Here is a 23,742-nt window from a genome sequence, read left to right as displayed (position 1 = left end):
TTGTGCTTCATCCAGCCCAGCATTTTGCATGATGTACTCTGCGTATAAATTAAATAAGGAGGGTGATGATATACAGCCTTGGCGTACTTTCCCAATATGGAACGAGTCCATTGTTCCATATCCGGTTCTAACAATTGCTTCTTGACCTGCATACACATTTCTCAGGAGCCAGGTAAGGCGGTCTGGTATTTCCATCTCTTTAAGAATCTCCTACAGTTTGTTGTGATCCACATAGTCAAAGGCTTTAGCATAGTCAACAAAGCAGAGAAGTAGATTTTTTCTGGAATTCTCTTTTTCTAAGATCCAGCAGATGTTGAAAATTTGATCTCTGGTTCCTCTGGCTTTTCTAAATCCAGCTTAAACATCTGGAAGTTCTTGTTTCACGTACTGTTGAAGCCTAGTTTGGAGAATTTTGAGCATTACTTTGTTAGCATGTGGAATGAATGCAACAGTGCAGTAATTCCTTCAGTTAGCCTAATGGTTTTGAAGTTCATCCATGTTGCTGGGTTTACCAGTGTATCTTTTCCTTTTTTAAAAAAAAAATATAAATTTATTTAACTGAAGGTTAATTACTTTACAATATCGTATTGGTTTTGCCATACATCAACATGAATCCACCACAGGTATACACGTGTTCCCCATCCTGAACTCCCCTCCCTTCTCCCTCCCCATATCATCCCTCTGGGTTGTCTCAGTGCACCAGTCCCAAGCATCCAGTATCATGCATCAAACCTGGACTGGCGATTCGTTTCATATATGATATTATAATGTTATTTTATAAATGTCTTTTTTGCTTATCCATTCACCTGTTGGTGAATTTAGGTTCTACCTAGCCGTTTGCTTTCATTTCTTCTAGGTTAGTAAAAGAAGAATGACTGGGTGTTATGATAGGTGTAAGTTTAACTTTATTCATTGTGGGTTTTATTTGTATTTCCCTGGTGATAATGTCAAGCTTCTTTCCATGTACTTACTGGCCATTCACCGTTATTTTGTGAAGTGTCTATGTAAAATCTTTTGTTCATCTCTTTAAGTTATCTACTTATTCTTGAGTTGTACAATCTCTTTATATACTTTGGAATTCTTTATCAGATATATTTGTCAAATATTTTCTCCCTGTTCGTGACTAGAAATTTTAATTTCTGAAGTATCTTTTGAAGAGCAAGATGTTTTAGCTTTCAGTTCAGTTCAGTTCAGTTGTGTCCGACTCTTTGCGACCCCATGAATTGCAGCACACCAGGCCTCCCTGTCCATCACCAACTCTCGGAGTTCACTCAGACTCACGTCCATCGAGTCAGTGATGCCATCCAGACATCTCATCCTCTGTCATCCCCTTCTCCTCATGCTCTCAATCCCTCCCAGCATCAGACTCTTTTCCAATGAGTCAACTCTTCACATGAGGTGGCCTAAGTACTGGAGTTTCAGCTTTAGCATCATTCCTTCCAAAGAAATCCCACTCTGATCTCCTTTAGAATGGACTGGTTGAATCTCCTTGCAGTCCAAGGGACTCTCAAGAGTCTTCTCCAACACCACAGTTCAAAAGCATCAATTCTTCGGCGTTCAGCCTTCTTCACAGTCCAACTCTCACATCCATACATGACCACAGGAAAAACCATAGCCTTGACTAGATGACCTTAGTCAGCAAAGTAATGTCTCTGCTTTTGAATATGCTATCTAGGTTGGTCATACCCTTTCTTCCGACGAGTAAGCATTTTAACTTTAATCAAGACCAATTTATCAATTTTTTCTCTAATGGTTTGTGCCATTTGTGCTTGAAGAAATCTTTATGAAAACAAAGTTACCTAAGATTGTCTCCTGTTTTCTTCTATGAATTTTAGCTCTCATAATTAGGTCTCTGTATGGTGTTAAGGTGAAAGTTGTGAGTGTGTGTGTGTGTGTTTATGTGTCTAGTTATTGCTGCACCATTTTTTGAAAAGACTACCCTTTTCATTGAAATGCCTTGGCATCTTTGTTGAAAATTAGTTTACTATGTGTAACTAATACTTACACATTTTTTTCTGGATTTCCTATTCAGTTTCATTGGTCCATGTGCCAGCTAAGTTGATTCAGTCATGTCCAGCTCTTTGTGACTCCATGGACTGTAGCCCACCAGGCTCCTCTGTCCATGGGATTCTCCAGGCAAGAATACTGGAGTGGGTTGCCATGCCCTCTTCCAAGGGATCTTCCTGACCCAGGGTTGGAGCCTCTCTTTAAGTTTCCTGCATTGGCAGGTGGGTTCTTTACCTCTGGCACCACCTGGGAAGCCCTTCATGTCTATCTTCATCCCAATTATCACTGTCTTGATTGCTGTAGCTTTGCAAGTTCTGAGACCAAATAGCCTATACGTCCTCCACCTTTTACTCTTGTCTCATAGTTTGGCCAAAACATTTCCATACACCTTTTAGAATTAGCTTGTCAAATTAAAAAACAAAAAATCCTGATGGCATTTTGACTGTGTATAGACAAACTTGGGAGCATCAACATCTTAGTATTATTTCTACATAATCATGGCATTGCTCTCCATTTATTTAAATCTAATTTTTCTTTAAAATAGCTGGTGTAGAGGGCTTGCTTATATGTCTTTGGTTGAACTTTTATCCCTAGGAACCTAGTATATTTTGCTGCTACTGGTATCTTTGAAGATTTTCTAACTGATGTTGCTGGGATATAAATGTTGCAAAATTCACTTATCAATTCTAATATAGTTATTGGTAGATTCTTTTAAAATTTATATGTGCATAATTATGACAACGGTAAATAATGACAATTTTCTTTGCAATCCTCATTCCTTTCAGTTCTTCCCTGCCTTTACTGCGCTGGCTAAGCTCTCCAGTACGATACTGAACACAAATTGTGAAAGCAGACATCCTTGTCACATTATGGATCTCAGAGAGAAAGTACTTAAGTCAGAATTATGACCCCCAAAGACACCCACATTCTAGCATCCAGAATTTGTGAATATATTACATGGCCAAGGGGAATTAAAGTTGAAGACGGAATTGAGATTACATGTAAACAAGCCTTAAAATAGGGAGATTAGATTACCTGTGTAGGCCCAGTGTAATAACAAGGGTCCTTAAAAGTGCAAGAAGGAAGCAGAAGGGTCAGTGTCAGAATGACGCGATGAGAAAAGCATTCAACCCACTGTTGTTGGCTTTGGAGACGGAGGAAGAGGGCTACAAGCCGAGGAATGTCTGAGGTTCATAGATACAAGAAAGGACAAGGAAACAGATTCCTTCCTAGAGCCCCCAGAAAGAAACAGCCCTTTGATGCTTATATCAGCCTTCTCATCTGCACAGCTGTCAGATATGGAAGTTTGTGTTGTTTGAAGACACTAATGTTTGTGACTATTTATTACAGCAGCAACAGATAACAAATACAGGAAACTTCAGATTTTCCAGCACTAAGTATGATGTTTGCTGCAGAGTTTCTATGGATATGCTCTTGGGTTCCTTCTAGTGTATTTCTTACACATAGTTTCAACTCTGATGTTTCTTCTGATCTCTGTCAGCAGTCATTTTATTTCCTATTGCTTACTAATCCAATTTTTCTTTTTTTTTTAATGTAGATAATCAACCTCTTTTTTTTCCCATTGAATTCCTGAGCTTTTCTGATTTTGATGTTATATTGTTCTTTCTTGGCTTCTATCATTTCTTGAATTCCTTCAGCATTTTAACAAATATTACTGTTTTCCTCTGCTTTGTAAATGTTTCTAGGATACCTTCATTTTCTGTAGGTGTGTTATCCTGTCTTCTTAAAGTATGCCTCACCATGTGGTCATGTTTAAAATGAGATGAACTTTATCATACTTTGCTCCTTTATTTTCAGAAGATTTCAGTGTAGGTGGTGAGGTGGGCCTGGAATTTCCTGGTTTTGTGGTTCTAGGTTTCCCTCTTCTGCAGTTACTACAAATCATTAGATAACATTAAAAAAAAATAACATTTTTAAATTATTATTTTTATCTTTTTGACAGTGCTTCACAGCTTGTGGGATTTTAGTTCCACCTAGGGATTGAGCCCAGGTCCTGGGAATGAAAGCACTGAGTCCTAGCCACTGGACCAGGGAATTTCCAGATGATGTGGGTTTTTTTTTTTTTTTTGGTTGTTTTTTATTGTGGTAAAAGACACATAATATAAAACATACTATTTTAACCATATTTAACTGTACAGTGGCACTAGGTATATTCCCTGATGACATGGCTTTTTATGTACCTTCTTAGTATCGTCTGAATTGTCCTATCTGGTCCCCTGCTCCAAATGTATCAGGACCTTTCTCTCCTTTATCCCCAGGGTCCTTTCCTTGTTGATGTCTGTTTTGTTCCTAGTAGTTTCTCTCAGCGTAGGCCTCTGTGCTCCCACCAGATACTTCTGAGAACCCTCATTACCTCCCTGCAGGCTCCTTTTACAGCTGCCACTTGAATGCTGACAGCCCTCTTCCAATTCTGATTGTGGTTTGGAATGCAACAGTTGATACTGCCATGATGACTGGGGCTCCTCCTTCTGGGGCTGAGGACATGTGGGCACGTTCTGGGACGTTTGGCTCTTAGGACTATCACAAGACCCCCTCCCTTTCTCTCTGCTCACTCCTCCAATGCTGTTGTTCCCATTTGATCCTATTAGTTTCTTGGGTCCAGAGGGATATTCTTCCACCTAAATTTAGTGAAGATGGTGTCACTGTGACTTTCCTTTTGCTATCCCAGTTGCTCTATGAGGATCTGACATTAAATACTCACTGTGGCTGCCATCTAGCCTTCTGTAATTGGTTTTTAATTTTTAAATGTCTTATATTTTTCTATTTATACTGTAATACCTAGGATAGGACAGACTATGGTAAGTTTTAACAAATAAATGCAAAATCTTAGTGACTCAAGCCCTTATTTCTTGCACATGTCACAGTCCAGTGCAGATGGCATGCTCTACTGGTAGGTTTCCAAGCAGTGACTCACATGCCCTGGGTACTTCCACTTTGCAAATTCTTGTTTATAGCCAAATGAGAAGACGGGAGAGTGGTCAACGGCGACCACTGGTTGTGATGCAGTGAGTTTTATTGCCAGATATGGAGGTCACGTAACATCCTTGGCTGGACTCTGTCACATGACTCCAAACTAACCACAAGAAAGGACTGGAAACAAAACCACACCGAAAACCTCTTCCTCAACTCTGTACAGCTGCCCAAGCAATTTCGGGAAAGAAAGTGAACTATAAAACAGTACCCATCTCTTTGTATATCTGTAAAACGATTTAAGATGTAATCTAACCAAAGAACTGGTCACCACTCTTTTTAATAAGGTTTTAATTCCATTAGTACAAAACTTTAAAAAAAATTTGTAAAGTCGTTTTCAAGCCTACAAAAACACATCTCCATGTTTGCTGACAAATTTGGAGAATAAGGCAGCTTACATTTAAATAAAAATTAAAATGCCTCTAATTATAAAGATTCCAGTTACATATCTTTTGGAATGATAACGCATTAAACTGTACTAACATATAAAGTAAGAAAATGGTGGTTTGGCATCATTCATAAACATAAACATATTCACAAACATTCTAAATATTCAATATACATACTTCAGGAGAAATCTAGAAATCAATCCTTTTTATTACCTTTAGTTTACAGGTGTAACACTACAAATATACTCACTGAAAAAATTAACGATATTTAAAAAAAAAAACAAAGTTCGTGAAAATTTACAAAATACAACCAATGTATTCTGACTTGTAATCATATCTTAAATATTTCAGCTTTATTTTTCTGACCTGGTCAGATCATTTAAAAATATTTTCACACTATTTAATTTTAGGATATAAAACAGTAGCAACTTACTAAGTTTATGTTATAAAAATTAATATAGCAATTATCAAAATACTGAAAAAACTGTCTTATGAGAGCAGTATCCAGATCATAAAAACTTGTTTCATTAAGAAAACATCTTCAAAAGGCACATTTTAATTACTGGTGTTTATCTGAAAACAGTAGCTTGAGTTTTGAATTTCCAGTCAGTTTTTCATTATCTCAATATGAAGATCATGGAGGGTTGGAGAAGGTAAGAAAACACAGGTTTCCAATGGACATCACCAGGACAGCAGTATTCTTACTCATCACATCCACAAAGACCAAGAGAAAGATGTAGAGGAAGGGAGGACTTCTGTTCTAATTCAACCTTCAGGAAATACCTTTTACATAAAAATAACTTAGTTTAAAAGATTACAGGACAGAAAGCTTGAAAAACACAAGGCCAAGACCACAAACTGCCCAGTTTAGTCTGAGTGGTGATGTTACTTGTTTGGAGCCTAAGAAGAGAAAGAAGCTTCTGCTTGCTTCTCTGGGATCAAATCTTCATATGGAGCTCATCTCAATTTAAATTACTCAGTGAGTTAAAAGTACTACAAATTCCCAGCATGTCAGACATATTGGTGTTTAAAATAAAATAAAAATGACTTTATGGTTATCTCTGTCATGTTCCCCTTTAGTGGGGGCTGATATTCTAAAGTTGAGTGTAATTATAACATCAGTAATTCAAGTACTTTACAAAACTACTATTATTTTTAAGAGGTTATCTCCTAGGTCCTCAAAATACCATCCAATGTACAGTTTGAATTATGCTTTACTTTTCAGTGAAGTTTAATATTAATTGAAGTACTAAATTGAACCAGATCAGTACTCGAAAGTACTAATTGATACGTACTGACCCCATGCAAGAAACAGACGGGATTTTTTAATGCTATTTTGGAATTTCAGAATACTGGGGATCCATCTTCATTTCATATTATTTCCCTCAAGTCTCAATTGAGTGTTTCCATTTTTTTTTTAAAGGTGGGAGACATCATTAGATTTTTTTTTCCTCACTGTAAACAAAATAATTGACAAAAATATTCTGAAGTATGAAAAAGAAAATGGTCATCAGTTACTTAAACAAAATATAATTTTCTGGTCCCTAATAATGGTCACGTTAGGAGTATTTATTCAAGTTCTAAAATAGCAGCTTTTTAAATTAAGACAACATTGCTTTATTCTTACCTGTTTTTTATTAACTACTCTATTATAGCTCATAAGAGCATTTTTATCCTCAAAAGCCTTTTATAATGTAAGAAGAATTAACATGACTATTCTTGTCAATGTTTAAAAAGTATATAAAAAGTTACTGTATTCAAAGTCATCAAACACCTTATTTTTCTGTTTGGAATTCAAGAGTAATTATAGTCATTTTAGAATGTGTAAACTATGAAATTACCTTAAACTAACATCAACAACATAAAATACAATTTTTCTACAAAAATATGATATAAGAGATATATCACTTCTTCCCTGAAATAGAAATTTAATATTTGGACAAAAAACTGTAAACTCTGATTACATTCAAAAGATAGCCTTTTAGAAACTTATATTATTTGAGGCTCTGGCAGCTGGAGCTCTTACCAGCAGATTTACGTGACAGTATGTTTTAACCACACAAGGCCCAGTTGTTTCTCTCAAAGCTGCTACCAGGAGGAAAAAAATGGCTTCCTGCAGTGGACAGTTTGGGTGAATGAATTGCTGAGCTGGACGATCCGACCCTGCCCTCCACCCTGACTGCGCTCCACAACCACACAAGGCATCTGCACCAGCTGGACAGGAGTCTTCCTGTCTCTCAGTGCCTGAGTGAGGTTTAAGATCTGTGGAAGGAAGAGAGGTTTTCATCAGCTCAAAAAAGGTAAAGGCCTCAGTTCACTGACATTATTTTAACTATCTATTTATAACTACAGCTTTTATTTCATCCATTTATGCCCAACAGAGACGGTGATGAGGAGTACCTGCTATCAATACAAATATGCGGAGGTATGTATGCTTGTACATACACATCCATATACACAAACAAACGCACAAGATTAGAATTAAATAATTTTTGCCAACTGACAACTCTGAAATATTCTAGAATGCATCTACATCCAGAAGAATTGAATCAGAGACGGAATAAAGTGAATGGTTCCACATACATACTCCATTGATACTGGTCCTAAACAGATACTGGTCTAAATGATCTCATTTTTACTAAATACTTGCCTTACCCACTCACTAAACAAATTTATTGCATGTTCACTGGAATTATTAATAGGACCTAGTATGAAGGCATTTCTTTTAAAATTTGACTAATAATGTTTATTAAGTTAAAACTTTTGAATTTTACATTAAATAGCAGTAGGGTCATGATCAATCTCAAGAAGAGCATTCATTTCCTATTCTACCTGTGCCTATTTGGAACACTGGACCTCAGAAATACTAATTTATTTGAAATATATTTTTAGACATTATCTGAAAAAAATGGCAGAAATGATGAATAACTACTCCAATCCCTTCCATGTGGAATCTAAGGCCCTCCAAAATCTGACTCTCTAGCCTGCTTCTCCAGCCATTTCATTTACTATTTAAAACTTATGACTCCAGCAAAGTCCTGTGTAAGTACAACAGAACACCAAGGGGTATGCAAGCTAATAATCTGTCCTCTTCCCTAGCCCCGGGCCTCATCAGAGCAAGGGCTCCAGGACAGGAGGAACTTGGTTTTACTCACTGCTTTCTCTCAATCACTAGGACAGTTTCTGGCACTGGTTCTGTCAATAAGCAATTAATGAATAAATACAATAGTTATTTAATTATATCCATTTGTTAATGTTACATAATAAATAGTGCAAAAACTAGACTTGTCTTCTTGGTCACAGGTCTGCAGCAGCTATTTTAAATGAAATGCATCTTTTAGAAAGAAAAAGTTAATTAGTAAGTCACTGAATGACCATGTTTGCACTATAGTTTATTTTTATTTCAAATCTTTCTTTTGGAATCTAAATACTAGTAGTAGAGTAGAAGAAGCAGAGTCACCTGTAGGTTAGCCTAGCCTTCAGGTCCACACTAGCAGATGTAATTAATACCCTGTGTTTCTAATTAAAGGAGGTGAAAAGGAGTGAGAGGACTGAGTTACAACTAGTACTTTTATGTCCCAAGTAGTGCTCGTCCTTGGTGACACGACTATTTACTGACTGCTCTAGCCAAACATGTTCTCTGAGGAAAATCATCCACAGGGAACAGAACTTGGTACTGAAACATTCAAGCAAGTGGATTTGAGAAGGAGAAAGATACTAACACTCAGGAAAACAGATATTAAAGTGAGGACAATAATTAGCAGTAGCAGGAAACTGATTAACCAAATAATACACAACAAAGTAAAAAAAAAAAATCTAATATGGAAACAATACGGGGGAAAAAAAAGTAATGAAATCAACTTTATTTCTAATCATCTGAGCTATTTTGGTTCAGAATAAAGGACAGTACTGAGAGTTGTCTTTGCGTCACAATGGAGGAAAAAAGTTGACTACTATTTCAGAGAGCTCTTTTCAATGAACAAGATCTTAAAAAAGTAACCTACCTGACCCCTCATCACAGACATCTGCTTTTCAAAAGTGGCTTTGTCAAAATTTCTGTCAATCTATCACAAACAGAAAAGGAAACATTATTATAAAAATCAAGCTCTTTGAAAAAAACACTTGAAAACAAATGAACTCAACTTAGTACATGAGATCATTACAAAGCATTCCTAACAGAAAAAGTCACACAAAAAGATCATTTTTACTTGATGCATTTTTGTGTACATCTTAGAATGACAATAAATACTCTTATACTCCAACTGGTTCCAGAAAGGATTTAAAATTACTTTCCAGCCAACACCTTTAGGCTCTTTTTAAGAGAATTAAATAATAACAGATCACCAAACATTTCTTATAATTCACAGAGTAATTTTGTAAAAGTTCAACTTCTGAAGAAAATAACTTCCCAAATTATAATGTAGTCTCATTTCAAAGAATACTCAAAGTTTAACTTCACAAATTTATGCTCCTATAAAGAAAAATGCTAACTCCTTTCTGTTATGTCAGGTTCTATTGCAAGCAGTGATATCAGAAGCAGTTAACTACAAATTAGCTCTATTAGGAAAAACTCTTCTAAGATTTATTTCATTTTCTGAAATAGTTAAAACTAAAAATCTATTTACCTTAAAAAGTTCATAAAGATCTTCACATAAATCTTGCACAAAGTTCATGTCTGAAATATATGGCAGAACCAAGTTTTTTATTTCTTCAGAAAAAGGAACTTTTGCTTGAGGAAGCCAAGCCCAGTGAAATGGATCTGAAAAAAAAAAGTATTCTGATCAGTGAAGGGAAATAGTTTATTTAGACTCACATTTATTCTGTATTTTTCTCTATAATTCCTGGGTTAACAAAAACACAGGAGAAATTATCGGAACATTTACTCTTTGCCATCTAAGTTATTCAAATTTCTAAGTTTAGATGGTTAATTCAGATGGCTTCCTTGGTGGCTCAGAAGGTAAAGAATCTACCTGCAACGCGGGAGACCCAGATTTGATCCCTGGGTCGAGAAGATCCCCTGGAGAAGGGAATGGCAACCTACTCCAGTATTCTTGCCTGAAGAATTCCATGGACAGAGGAGTCTGGCAGGCTCTAGTCCATGCAGTCGCAAAAAGCTGCACAGGACTGAGCAACTAACACTTTCACTTTCAGATGGTAAAGCACAGTAAGGTATTTACCTGAGCTGGTTAGGTTTCTGAGTTTTAAACAGGAAAATAGTAAGTTCTGATAATGAGTATATCTCCAACAGCCCTATATCATATCTGAATGTCTGGCTGCTGTGTTTGGAAATTGAGCAGTACCTATAATTTGTTCACAGCCCCAGATATCATGACTGAGATCTCCCTGCAGTTTCAGTCACAAATGGTCAGGAACTGATGACTCATTGGTGTGTGTGTTTGTGTCTGTGCTTAAAATTTTAAATCATTAGTAGGTCAATAGGTCAGAGAAGGCGATGGTACCCCACTCCAGTACTCTTGCCTGGAAAACCCCATGGATGGGGGAACCTGGTAGGCTGCAGTCCATGGGGTCGTGAAGAGTCAGACACGACTGAGCAACTTCACTTTCACTTTTCACTTTCATGCATTGGAGAAGGAAATGGCAACCCACTCCAGTGTTCTTGCCTGGAGAATCCCAGGGACGGGGGAGCCTGGTGGGCTGCCGTCTATGGGGTCGCACAGAGTCGGACACGACTGAAGCGACTTAGCAGCAGCAGGTCAATAGGTAAAATGTTCTAAAATTTTAAATCATTAGTAGGTCAATAGGTGGGCTTCCCTGATAGCTCAGTTGGGAAAGAACCCTCCTGCAATGCAGGAGACCCCGATTCGATTCCTGGGTTGGGAAGATCTGCTGGAGAAGGGATAGGCTACCCACTCCAGTATTCTTGGGCTTCCCTTGTGGCTCAGCTGGTAAAGAATCTGCCTGCAATGAGGGAGACCTGGGTTCGATCCTTGGGTTGGGAAGATCCCTTGGAAGAGGGAAAGGCTACACCCACTCCAGTATTCTGGCCTAGAGAATTCCATGGACTCTATAGCCCATGGGGTGGGAAAGAGTCGGACACCACTGAGCGACTTTCACTTTCAGGTCATTAGGGAAGCCGCTTTGAGAGAGAAAAGATTTTTGGGCTAACTCTAGTTCTCGCCCAAGAAGACCATTAAATATACACAGTGGCAGGGCTAGAAAGATAATCTAGATATAAGGTGCATATTCAGATTCTTGCAAGAAAATGTAAGGTTTATGACAGTATGATATCCTACAGAACTACAGTTCATTCAAGGAGAATCTCTGGCTCTTACCACTCAGAAAGCCCCAAGGAAAAAAAACTTTGCCTTTAGAGTCATTTCTTCTGAATTCTCCTTTATCTATCTCTTGAATACTATGGAAAACACAGTCCATTCCAAACAAAGCCTTCCCCTGACCAATTATATAAAAGAAAAGCTCTGATTTTCTGCCTGTCTCTAATTCCAATCCCTGGCCCACACTCTCCCCTAAGGCCACCAGTCACCTCATAAGGCTCTTTCCAAAAGTCCGTGTGCAGTCCTCATGCTACTTCACGTGTCTTTGCAGCAGGCAGCACTGTTCTCTATCGTCTCCCTCTGTGAAATGTTCCCCTATGTGGTTTTTGGTGCTACCACTGTCTCAAACTTTACCTTGTTTTTTAAGCCATTTCTCTTTTGCTGGCTTTTTCTCCCGGTTTCAACACCACCATTGCCAGACTCTACACTTCATCTTTTCTCTCCTTCACTTACTAAACATTCATGAAATGTCTACTGAGTACCTACGTATCTCACATTGCCCTAGTGATGGCATTTGTTCACCATGATTTTCCCAGGTGCACCACCACCATGGCTTCCACTTACCAAGGTGACAGTCTAAAAATGACACCCTCAATACCAATCTCCCAACCTAGGGACTGAATCCAGATCTCCTGCATTGCAGGCAGATTCTTTACTGACTGAGCTGCCAGGGAAGCCCAAGAATACAGGAGTGGGTAGCCTATCCCTTTGCGATCTTCCTGACCCAGGAATAGGACTGGAGTCTCCTGCGTTGCAGGCGGATTCTTCACCAGCTGAGCTCCCAGAGAAGCCCCACCAAACATTCATGAAGCATTTATTGAGTAGCTATGTATCTCACATTGCCTTTGTGATGGCATTTGTTCACTACGGTTTTCCCAGGTGATAGCAACACTGCCATGGCTTCCGCTTACCAAAGTAACAGTTTAAAAATTACATCCTCAATACCAATTACTCTTTCAAGTTCTAGATCCTTATTTTTTGGTGTTTGTGTTTGGTAAAATTTTCCAGGTGTATTGTAGGCATCTTAAACTTGACACCTTTAAAAGGCAATTTGTATCTAGATTCCAAACCATTAGAGGTTAAAAAAAAAAACAAAAAGAACAAAGACATCTCAAGTCAGTTCAACCAAAGATAGGAAAGAAAAAAATTGAAATCCATGGTAAATAGGAAAAAAAAATGGCAGGAAAAGTTCAAGCATATCAGGAGTTTATTGTGACAAACTACAGAGTTAAATGTAGCTATTAAAAGGATCTCAGACTGGGCAAAAAATCTTCAGCTAGGAGCTATTTATATGTCATATACTTAAAACAAAATGATGGAAGTTGAAAATTAAAGTATAGAATAATACAGGTAAATACTAGTAAAAAGAAACGAGGCATAGCAATATTACAACAGACAAAATAAGAAATGCGAAAAACACTGTGAGGGATAAAGAGGGATGTATTTTACACTAACAAAAAGAACAAGTCACCCCAGCAAGATAAAACACTAAGACTTTGAGTGTGAAATACAAAGCAAAAAGTACACAGAAATACAAGAAGAAATTGACAAAATCGCAATCACGGTGAACTTTGTCTCAAAATTAGCAGATTAAGTGGTTAAAAAATGGGTCAAGAATATGATTTGACTAACTAACAAGTTTTCATTAGAAGACAGACTTGGTGCTCAACCACATTCTTCTCAAAAATAGTCCTTTAAATTGGCCATAGATCAAGTTAGCAAAGAATGACTTAACAAATTTCAAATTTGGAAAGCTATTAAATTTATTTTACGAGGCTAACACAAGCCAAGAAATCAAAATCAGACATAGTCACTCAAAAATAAGGAACAAAACATGGCAAGGTTCACAGAGTGTATTACACATCTTTGCATCCCAAGTGCCTAGAACTGAGCTCGAATGACTGTAATATATCCAGCTTTTCCTCTACTATTTTGATATCCATAAATTTCATTCCCATCCTATTCTGAAAAAGGGATCACTAGAGATTCTATAAAAATTTCCAAATACTCACATGCCCTCCACTCATCAGGATGTTTAAAAGGAAACGCTAGACCGTTATCAATTGCAGCTATTTTAATAAGTGTTTCTTTATCATCAGTCCATTTTGTATCCTAAAAGGGAGAAAATAGTTGATATAACAATTTATATGCATATTTCCAAAAGAAAAAATGTATAATAATCATTGAGCTTTAAAGACATTTTACCTGAAGAGTCTATAAAAATAAACTTACCAAAAAGTACCAATTTACCATTTAAGGGAAAACAGGGTCTTAACAACCAGTAAAACCTTCATAATCACTACTTTTTAATTTGCTATTACAAAGTTATACAGTAATAGTTTCATTCTTTCCATCTTTGGGGAAGAAGGCTTGACATTATTAAGACTTCAAAATGTGTAGTTCTGTATAACAGGCTCTAGGTTCATCCACCTCACTGCAACCGACTCAAATTCGTTCCTTTTTATGCTAAGTAATATTCCATTGTATTATATATATCTGTACCACATCTTCTTTATCTGTTCACCTGTTGATGGACATCTAGGTTGCTTCCATGTCCTGGCTATTGTTAAATAGTATTGCAATGAACCCTGGGGAACATGTGTCTTTTAGAATTGTGGTTTTTCTCAGGGTATATGCCCAGTAGTGGGATGGCTGGGTTATATGGTAGTTTTGTATAGAGTGAGGTAAGTCAGAAAGAGAAAAACAAACATTATATATTAACACATACATACGAAATCTAGAAAAATGGTACTGATTAACCTATTTGCAATGAAGGAATGGAGATGCAGATGTAGAGAAAGGACTTATGGACACAGCTGGGTAAGGAAAGGGTGGGATGAACTGAGAAAGTAGCATTGACATGTATACACTATTATGTGTAAAACAGAAAACTAGAGGGAAGTTGCTATACAACACAGGAAGTCCAGCCTGGTGCTCTGTAATGACCTAGAGGGAGGGGTGACATGCGAGGGAGGGGAGCGAGGCTCAAAAGGGAGAGGATATACGTATAATTATGATTGATTTGCATTGTTGCATTGCAGAAACCAACACAACATTGTAGACCAACGGTCCTCCAATTAAAAAATTTTTTGAAAATAAATATTATGACCATGTATACCAAAAAATGTTAATTATGTGATGGGATCGAGGTGTTAGCTAACCATACTGTGATAGTCATTTCACAACACATACTTGTATTAAATCATCATATTGCATACCTTAAAACTGCATGCACATCAATAATACCTCAATAAAGTTGGGGAGAAAAATAAATAAAATGTTTAGTTCTGGATAATTAGATGTTAGATGTGTTGCTTAAATGGATGTGTGTGTGTTAGTTTCTCAGTTGTGTCTGCCTCTGTAACCCCCATGGACTGTAACCTGCCAGGTTCCTTTGTCCATGGGATTCTCCAGGCAAAAGTACAGGAGTGGGGTTGCCATTTCCTTCTCTAGGGGATCTTCCTGACCCAGGGATCAAACCTGGGTCTCCCACATTGGCAGGCTGATTCTTTACTGACTGAGCCACCAGGGCTTAAATGTATGGTATTTGCAAAATACTGATATTTTTAAGATAATGATGAAGTTACCTTACTAAAATAAAGTCTTTCCTAGGGTCTCATAGAAATAATTAGTTCAAATACAAAATGTTTCTAAATAAAACTTTCCAACAACCATGGCTAAATGTAATAAGGTCCCGTAGAAGGAACCTCAAGATACTCTTGATTACAGAATGTAAGCCATTTCTAACTTCTCCATTCTCCTGTAATGAAAATGCAAGCCTCAGGAGCAAGACAGTTTTCATGTTGAAGAGCACTTCTTATTATCTAAAAATAGATATTGTCATTATTAAGTGGTCTAGACTTTAAAAAGGTGAAAAAGATAATTTTTAAATTAAAAGTATTAGAGTGAAGGTACAGATGATACATGCCAGAGTTGTTTCTGTTAGTTTGTATCAAATATCTTATCTAAATGAGAATGCACAAAATAGTTCAGAGCAAAAGAATAAGGTTTTCAGTAAAATCCAGTTGCTTTAGATATACCACTAAGATATATTTAGAAACTATTATAAACATGTATATTTTTACATGTGTATTTTTAAACCCATTTCTGCTATAAGTGTCATTTATTTTTATTTCTATCATTTTTTTCTATTTACAACTTCACTGAGGTATAATTTACACACAATAAACTTTACACATGAAAGTGTACAAGTCAATAAGCACTGAAAGATATGAAACCAACCAGATGTTTCCCTGTGTCCTTTAGCAGTCTCCTCCCTCCCTCTATCCCACCCCAGGCAAACATCATCTGTTTTCTGTCCCTAGGGATTAGTTTGCACTTTCTAGATTTTTATATGAAAGGAATCAGATGGTATCTTCCTTTTTGTTTAGCTTCTTTCACTCAGCAGGGTTTTGAGATTCATCCACATTATTGCGTGTATCACATGTGTTCTTTATTTATTGCTGAGTACTTTGAATATGTAATTTCAAAATTCTTTGATGAACTATGAAAACTACAAACTTTTTAAAGTGATATAACAGCTTTAAATGATAAGAATCAGTTCAGTTCAGTTCAATCATTCAGTTGTGTCCGACTCTCTGTGATCCCATGGACTGCAGCATGCCAGGCCTCCCTGTCCATCACCAACTCCTGGAGCTTACTCAAACTCATCTCCATTGAGTTGGTAATGCCATCCAACCATCTCATCTTCGGTCATCCCCTTCTCCTCCCACGTTCAATCTTTCCCAGCATCAGGGTCTTTTCAAATCAGTCAGCTCTTCGCATCAGGTGGCCAAAGGATTGGAGTTTCAGCTTCAGCATCAGTCCTTCCAATGAATATTCAGGACTGATTTCCTTTAGGATGGACTGGTTGGATCTCCTTGCAGTCCAAGGGACTCTCAGCACAGTTCAAAAGCATCAATTCTTCAGTGCTCAGCTTTCTTTATACTCCAACTCTCACATCCATACATGACTACTGGAACAAAAAAAAAGGTTTGACTAGATGGACCTTTGTTGGCAAAGTAATGTCTCTGCTTTTTAATATGCTGCTTACGTTGATCATAACTTCTCTTCCAAGGAGCAAGTATCTTTTAATTTCATGGCTGCAGTCACCATTTGCAGTGATTTTGGAGCCCCCAAAAATAAAGTCTGACACTGTTTCCCTTGTTTCCCCATCTATTTGCCATGAAGTGATGGGATCAGATGCCATGATCTTAGGTTTCTGAATGTTGAGCTTTAAGCCAACTTTTTCACTCTCCTCTTTCACTTTCATCCAGAGGCTCTTTAGTTCCTCTTCACTTTCTGCCATAAGGGTGGTGTCATCTGCATATCTGAGGTTATTGATATTTCTCCCAGCAATCTTGACTCCAGCTTGTGCTTCATCCAGCCCAGCGTTTCTCATGATGTACTCTGCATAGAAGTTAAATAAGCAGGGTGACAATATACTGCCTTGATGTACTCCTTTTCCTATTTGGAACCAGTCTGTTGTTCCATGTCCAGTTCTAACTGCTGCTTCCTGACCTGCATACAGATTTCTCAAGAGGCAGGTCAGGTGGTCTGGTATTCTCATCTCTTTCAGAATTTTCCACAGTTTATTGTGATCCACACAGTCAAAGGCTTTGGCATAGTCAATAAAGCAGAAGTAGGTATTTTTCTGGAACTCTCTTGCTTTTTTGATGATCCAGTGGATGTTGGCAATTTGATCTCTGGTTCCTCTGCCTTTCCTAAAACCAGGTTGAACATCTGGAAGTTCATGGCTCACACACTGTTGAGGCCTGGCTTGGGGAATTTTGAGCATTACTTCACTAGCATGTGAGATGAGTGCAATTGGGTGGTAGTTTGATCATTCTTTGGGACTGGAATGAATACTGACCTTTTCCAGTAAAAAGAGTATCAGTACTGAGCTGATATTATCCTTCTGTACTAATACAACATACAAAATAAAATTGCACAGAGATTTCAAAAACAGAATAAAAAATGCAACATAAGCAGGCGAAGGAAAGAAAGAAGATGATAAAAACAGAAAAAAGAAACAAAAACCAAGGATTAAGATGAAGGAAATGAGGAAGTGATGAAGAATAACTTCAAGGAATTTTTAATAGACACTGATAGTGTGTTTATATATGCATATATATTAAAATTCCCTCACCGTAATTTCATCTTCATGTGTCTGCTTTTCACATCTGATTAACCAGTTATCATTTCCCCTGTCTTTCAAAACAAATGAAAAATCTATTACTTCATTTTTTATAGATATCATAGCTTAATATCAAACAGAAAAATCTAGTCACCTCTTTGATTTTGAGACCTGCGTTTTTTATCTGTATCATATTAACACATTAAAGGCTTCAATTTAATACATATAAACTAAAAATACTCATAAATGTTAGTTAACATTTATTGTTTACTCTGTGCCAGACATTGTTGTTAAGTGCTTAACATGTACTAACTCATCAAATTCTTATAAAAACTGTGTGAAGTAGGTACAATTACTGTCAAGAACTTTTATTAGAAAGGATAATTTCTCTTCACCTTAGGGAGAAAAACTATACCCCTGTTACCAAGCAAATTTCTGGATGGGCTCTTACCTAATGTCAAGACAAGAGTCACTCTAGACACAAACTTTTTTAAAAACTGGAATAGAGTTGATTTATTGAATACAACATTGTGTTAGTTTCAGGTGTACAGCAAAGTGATTCAGGTAAATACACAATTTATCAGATTATTTTCCATTATAGTTATTACAAGATATTGAATATAATTTCCTGTGCCATACCATTCCTTGTTGCTTATTTATTTAATGTGTAGCAGTTGGTACCTGTTAATCCCATACTCCTAATTTGTCCCTCTTTCCTTCCTTCTCCCCTTGGGTAACCATAAGTTTGTTTCCTACGTCTGCAAGTCTGCTTCTGTTTTGTATGCAGATTCATTGGCATTACTTTTTTTAGATTCCACATATAATTGACCATATAATTTTCATCTTTCTCAGTCTGCTTTACTTCTCTAAGTATAACATTTTCTAGGTCCATCCACATTGCTGCAAATGGCAATATTTCATTCTTTTTTGTGACTGAGTACTATATTCCATTGGACTCTACACTAATTTTACCATTAAGACTGTATGATTTTAAAAGGTAAATCTAAAAAGGTACATAATCTTTTTTCCAAAACTAATATAAATGAGCAAAAATTCTGAACTAGAGTTTTCAAGCTTCAGAGTATATCAGAATTACCTGGTGGGTGGTAGTTTAGTCGCTTCAGTCATGTCCAACTCTTTGTGACCCTATGAACTATAGCCTGCCAGGCTCCTCTGTCCATAGGATCTCCCAGGCAAGAATACTGGAGTCGGTTGCCATTTCCTTCTCCAGGGGATCTTCCTCACCCTGGGACTGAACCTGGGTCTCCTGCATTGCAGGCATATTCTTCACTGACTGAGCTACCAGGGAAGCCCCATCGGACCTGTTAAAACACTAACTGCTGGACCCATGTTCAGTAGATTGGGATGGGTTCCCAGAAGATGCATTTGGGCCCACATAATACTGACCCTAAAAGAGACCAGGGAACCACATTTGGTAATCACTGTTTCAAGTTATCAACAACGTCACTGCTCCCTGGCAGCACAGAAAAAATTAAGAGTTTGTTGTATTTACAGACTGTACTAACAGTCATCTAATGTCAAAATAAGCATCTAAAATAACTTACACAATCAAGTTTTAATTATTCATATTATGCAGATAACATCTCCAATTTCCAGCAGGCTTTGTACTGCTGCCATGAAACTCCACCTGAGGGACAGGTACTCATCACTATCACTGGGGCAGGAGCCAGCCCTGAATCAGAATCTCCAGTATGAGGTTAATTCTGCCTGGGAGAGTCAGCACTACATCTCTGCTTTCCAAGGCAGGCAAATAAAAAGACTTTGCCTTTTTCAAAAAGTAGCCTTAAGACTACTGCAGCAAAACTTTACATCTTTCATTTGGATAAACAAGAGTTGAATACAGTTTGAAAGTTAAGAAGATGTGAGTAAAAAAATGAGAGAACTTCCATACCTGTATTTCTGATGATATAATCCAAAACAACTAATCTTTCAAACTGTGACTGAAACTGTTTTCTAATATTCTCAGGCAAAGGGTCAGCTTCAAATTTCCTAAGCCAACATTCAGCCTCCTTGTAACCTTCAACAAATAACTGAAAGGAACCAATCTATAATTTTAAGAATTATAGTTAGAAAAGAAAATACAAGAACAACGGAATTACTTTTAAAATTTGTCAGCAGTACTGTCAAAAAATACTTTATATAAATACAATAAGAAAAACTGAAATTACCACTAATTTACATAAGCCACATTTATCAAGAAAACTATTTTTATACATTAATTTAAAATAATCACATAAAGAATACATAGCAAATAAAAAATGATCGATCCTAGACTTTTAAGGAGCATAGAAGCTATTTTAGGATAATTGAAAAAGAAAATACACACATGTCCTCAAGGTAATATTCTCAACAAGAATGCTATTTTCTAAAAATATTTATTAAAATGAATTCAATTACGAAGACCAAAACCTGTACATCTCTTGGCTATTTAATAATAGTGTAATTTTATCTTACTGGAAAAATATATTAAGATTCTTTTTTACAACAGAAAATAACTTTATTTTTTTAAATGAGTAAATTATTTGACTATGCAGCTTAAAGATCCTGTAATAAATTTTAAATAATTAATCATAACCTCTACAGTGGTTTTTAAAAAAGTCCTTTCCTTGAAGATATGTCTATATGATGAGGTTTCCTATCACTAAAATTACGAGCTGTTAACATTAAACAATTTTTTAAAGAAGAAAATATAAATTTAAACAGCACAGAACACATAGATAATGGTAACTTGGCTGGCCTCCTTTGTCCATGGGATTCTCCAGACAAGAATACTGGAGTGTGTTGTCATCTCCTCCATGGAATCTTCCCTACTGAGGGACTGAACCCAGGCCTCCCACCTTGCAGGCAGGTTCTTTACTGTCTGAGCCATCAGGGAAGCTGGCTTCATAAATACAAACAAATCACTAGAAAGAAAATCTATCTCAGGAATTCCCTGGCAGTCCAGTGGTTAGGACTACATGCTTTCACCGCTGAGGAGCTAGGGGTTCGATTCCTGGTTGGGGAATTAAAATCCTACAAGCTGCATGGTGACACCAAAAATAAACATCTCTTAACACTTTATGTGACTTGTTGCTGGCATGAAATTTTAATGATTTCCGAAATGTTTTCTCTAAAGCACTCATAATGAGGTCCTAGTAGTGATAAATAGGAAAATTATTTCAGTATATGCAAGGAGTAACAAGCCTTGTCAATGTTTTCAAAATTTCCTGCTTACTTGGAGTACAATATTAAAGACAAGTTATGTAGTTCTTACTCTAATTCTTTTATATAGATAAATGCATAGCAACAACAAGACAAAAAAAATTACAGGTTAAATATATTAAAAAAAATAATAAAAAGTCTATTGCTTTTTTTAGAATGCTTTTCCCATTAACCTTCACTACCCTTGCTGAGCTAGTTGCTAATCATCCCTTAGGTTTATTTAAAACCTATGATAAGGAAAAAACAAAATCTAATATGTAGTGAGTAAACCTGGTTACTACCATTTACTATGTGCCAGGGACTATACTGAGTACCTGACATAAACTTTATCATTTTATTCTCACAACCCTGGTAGTTTCTGTTATCCTCGATTTATAGAAACTGGAGCTTGGAGAATAAGAGACTCGCCCAAGGTCTCAGAGCTAACTGGTGAAGAGGCTTGGAGTACAGTCTAGGTCTAATTCTTGGCCTTTATTTTTAGCTGTAACTTTATAAAGCCTTAGGTGCAATCTCCTATTGGAAATTCCCCAGCTCTCCAAACTGGATTAAATATCCCTCCTCTACCCACTATAAGCTCTCTGCACTTAATCATCATTAACAGCTTTATCACATTGTGTTGAGGCTGCTTGTTACTACAAGCTCTTGAAGATGAGAAAACCGTTTTTACTAATATATCCACAGCCCACAGCAGAGCCTACAGACCTCTGGTAATATGTGATGAAGTTTGTTGAAGTTTGTGCGTGCTTCGTTGTGTCTGACTCTTTGTGACCCCATGGACTGTAGTCTGCCAGGCTCCTCTGTCCATGGGATTATCCAGGCAAGAATACTGGAGTGGGTTGCCATTTCCTTCTCCAGGGGATCTTCCGGACCCAGGGACTGAACCTGTGTCTCTTGCACTTCCTGCACTGGCAGGCAGATTCTTTACCACTGTGCCATCTGGGAAGCCCAGTATGTGATGAATTGCCCACCCTCTGCCACGCCACCCCCCCGCCTTCCCCCCTCCCCAAAGCTCATCACAGTAACTTACCTTAGGAGGAAGTCCTATCCGATGAAATTTTCTACCTACTTTTGGCACTTTCTCTAAAGCATACTTTTTGCCTCTAGATTTTGCACGGTCAATTGCACTGTAGTTAAATGTCTCACTGACAAGCCAAACCACCTAGAAATGTAGTTTAGAGAAATAGCTATTAGAATTTGCATTATAGTATGTCTATTCACATACACCATGGAACTCACACTAATGCTGCAAATGAGTGAAGTTTAATGCTATACTAAATGCCTCTGAGAATCTAAAACAGAAAAGCTAAGAGACTTTGCAAAGTTAGTAACATGGCACACATGTATTTCTTTCTGAGAGAGGCAGCCTAAAATTGGCCAGTTGAAGAAAGAAGTATGTAGAATTAGGAAGGAAGATATAGAGAACTTTAAGTAAAAATGTATAAAGGCCAAAAAGAAAAAGACAGGAATCTTCTGAGTATGTTAGTTATCTCTACCTTCAACAGAATTTCTAGATCACTGATTTTTTTCTGCTCTCTAAATGCTGGTTCTTTCTCTTCTTTTTGTCAGCATCATCTCAGCTCATGAGAAAGAGATATTCCCTTGGATATTCTGTGTGTCTACACATTGGAAAAGATTCTGATGCTGGGAAAGATTGAAGGCAGTAGAAGAAGGCGACAACAGAGGATAAGATGATTGGATGGCATCATTGACTCGATGGACATGAGTTTGAGTAAGCTCCAGAAGTCGGTGATGGACAGGGAGGCCTGGCGTGCTGGAGTCCATGGGGTCACAAAGAGTCAGACACAACTGAGTGACTGAACCAACTGACTGACACTAGAATCAATTTACTAGTCATTTGTGACTCTGGATCACCAACCGCGACTTTAGATTCTGTACACTAGAAGGACACAATAGAAAGAACGCCTCCTTTACCCTTGTTTTTGGCACAATGCCCAGATGAAGCTTTTCATCCACAAGGTAGGCACCAGCTTCAGAAAGGTATCCCTGGTTAGGAAGCAGGCAGCCCCTGCCAAAGCAGCAAGGGCAGCAGACCTTGTGAACGTATTTGGTCCATTTCGGATTCAGGTGACCATAAGGCTCTTCTGATTTGGGTTTAAACACACCAATAATTTTCTATATAGGAAGAAAGTAAACACTTTGTTAGATTTTTAACATAGGGAGATGTTAATCCATAAAAATGCATTCCGGTCTTTTTCTACTCTTCCCACCACAGATTTGGGCATAACCCTTAACAATTAAGAGTTTTAATTTCAGTCACAGTTTTACACTCATTCTCATTCAACAATCTAAAATCAATAATCTTTTGAGCTAGTGGTTTTCAAACTGTGCTCTGAGAAACCCTAGAGAAGGTGAGAGGAGAGGGCTCTGAGACCTCATTCTCTGGTTACACCCATTTTACATAATAGATGCGCTAGTTAAAAAAGAGTTCTGCTGATTTTAAAATGTTTGAAAATCAGTGACCTAGGTCAAACAGTGTTATTATTCAATATATATTAAATATTCAAATTATATGCTTATTATTCATTATCTACGTTCCCAGCAAGTGTGCATTCTAAAAGGGCAGGGACTTTCTCTGTGAGGGCTGTATCACCAGTACTCAGAACAGTACCTGGCATACAGTAGGCATTCAAGCATTTGTTAAATGAATAAATCCAATGACAAAAAGCCATCTCTAAGATACAAA

At 37.2% G+C, this 23,742-nt stretch overlaps 1 protein-coding gene across 2 annotated transcripts in view; it reads right to left on the bottom strand.

Annotated features, from left to right (window-relative positions):
• Nucleotides 1-5,300: 5,300 nt before the first annotated feature.
• The window catches only part of PI4K2B (phosphatidylinositol 4-kinase type 2 beta), a 36,144-nt gene continuing 17,702 nt past the window's right edge, over nt 5,301-23,742 (bottom strand). Inside the window, exons 4-12 of one of the 2 annotated variants that reach the window (XM_068975149.1) lie at nt 22,971-23,171; nt 22,066-22,197; nt 19,729-19,882; nt 17,829-17,890; nt 14,609-14,614; nt 13,693-13,792; nt 10,013-10,146; nt 9,392-9,451; nt 5,301-7,649 (exon numbers count right to left, since the gene is read on the bottom strand). In XM_068975149.1, coding sequence (XP_068831250.1) covers nt 7,476-7,649; nt 9,392-9,451; nt 10,013-10,146; nt 13,693-13,792; nt 14,609-14,614; nt 17,829-17,890; nt 19,729-19,882; nt 22,066-22,197; nt 22,971-23,171 — 1,023 coding nt within the window. In that variant the 3' untranslated portion in view covers nt 5,301-7,475. The remainder of the gene's footprint in view (nt 7,650-9,391; nt 9,452-10,012; nt 10,147-13,692; nt 13,793-14,608; nt 14,615-17,828; nt 17,891-19,728; nt 19,883-22,065; nt 22,198-22,970; nt 23,172-23,742) is intronic. The other variant, XM_068975148.1, reaches the window with a different exon arrangement.

The sequence above is a fragment of the Capricornis sumatraensis genome, chromosome 7, assembly GCF_032405125.1.
Source record: "Capricornis sumatraensis isolate serow.1 chromosome 7, serow.2, whole genome shotgun sequence".
Classification (NCBI taxonomy): Eukaryota; Metazoa; Chordata; class Mammalia; order Artiodactyla; family Bovidae; genus Capricornis; species Capricornis sumatraensis.
Note: the sequence above shows the minus strand (reverse complement) of the source record. Positions and strands in the feature narration are given on the sequence as shown.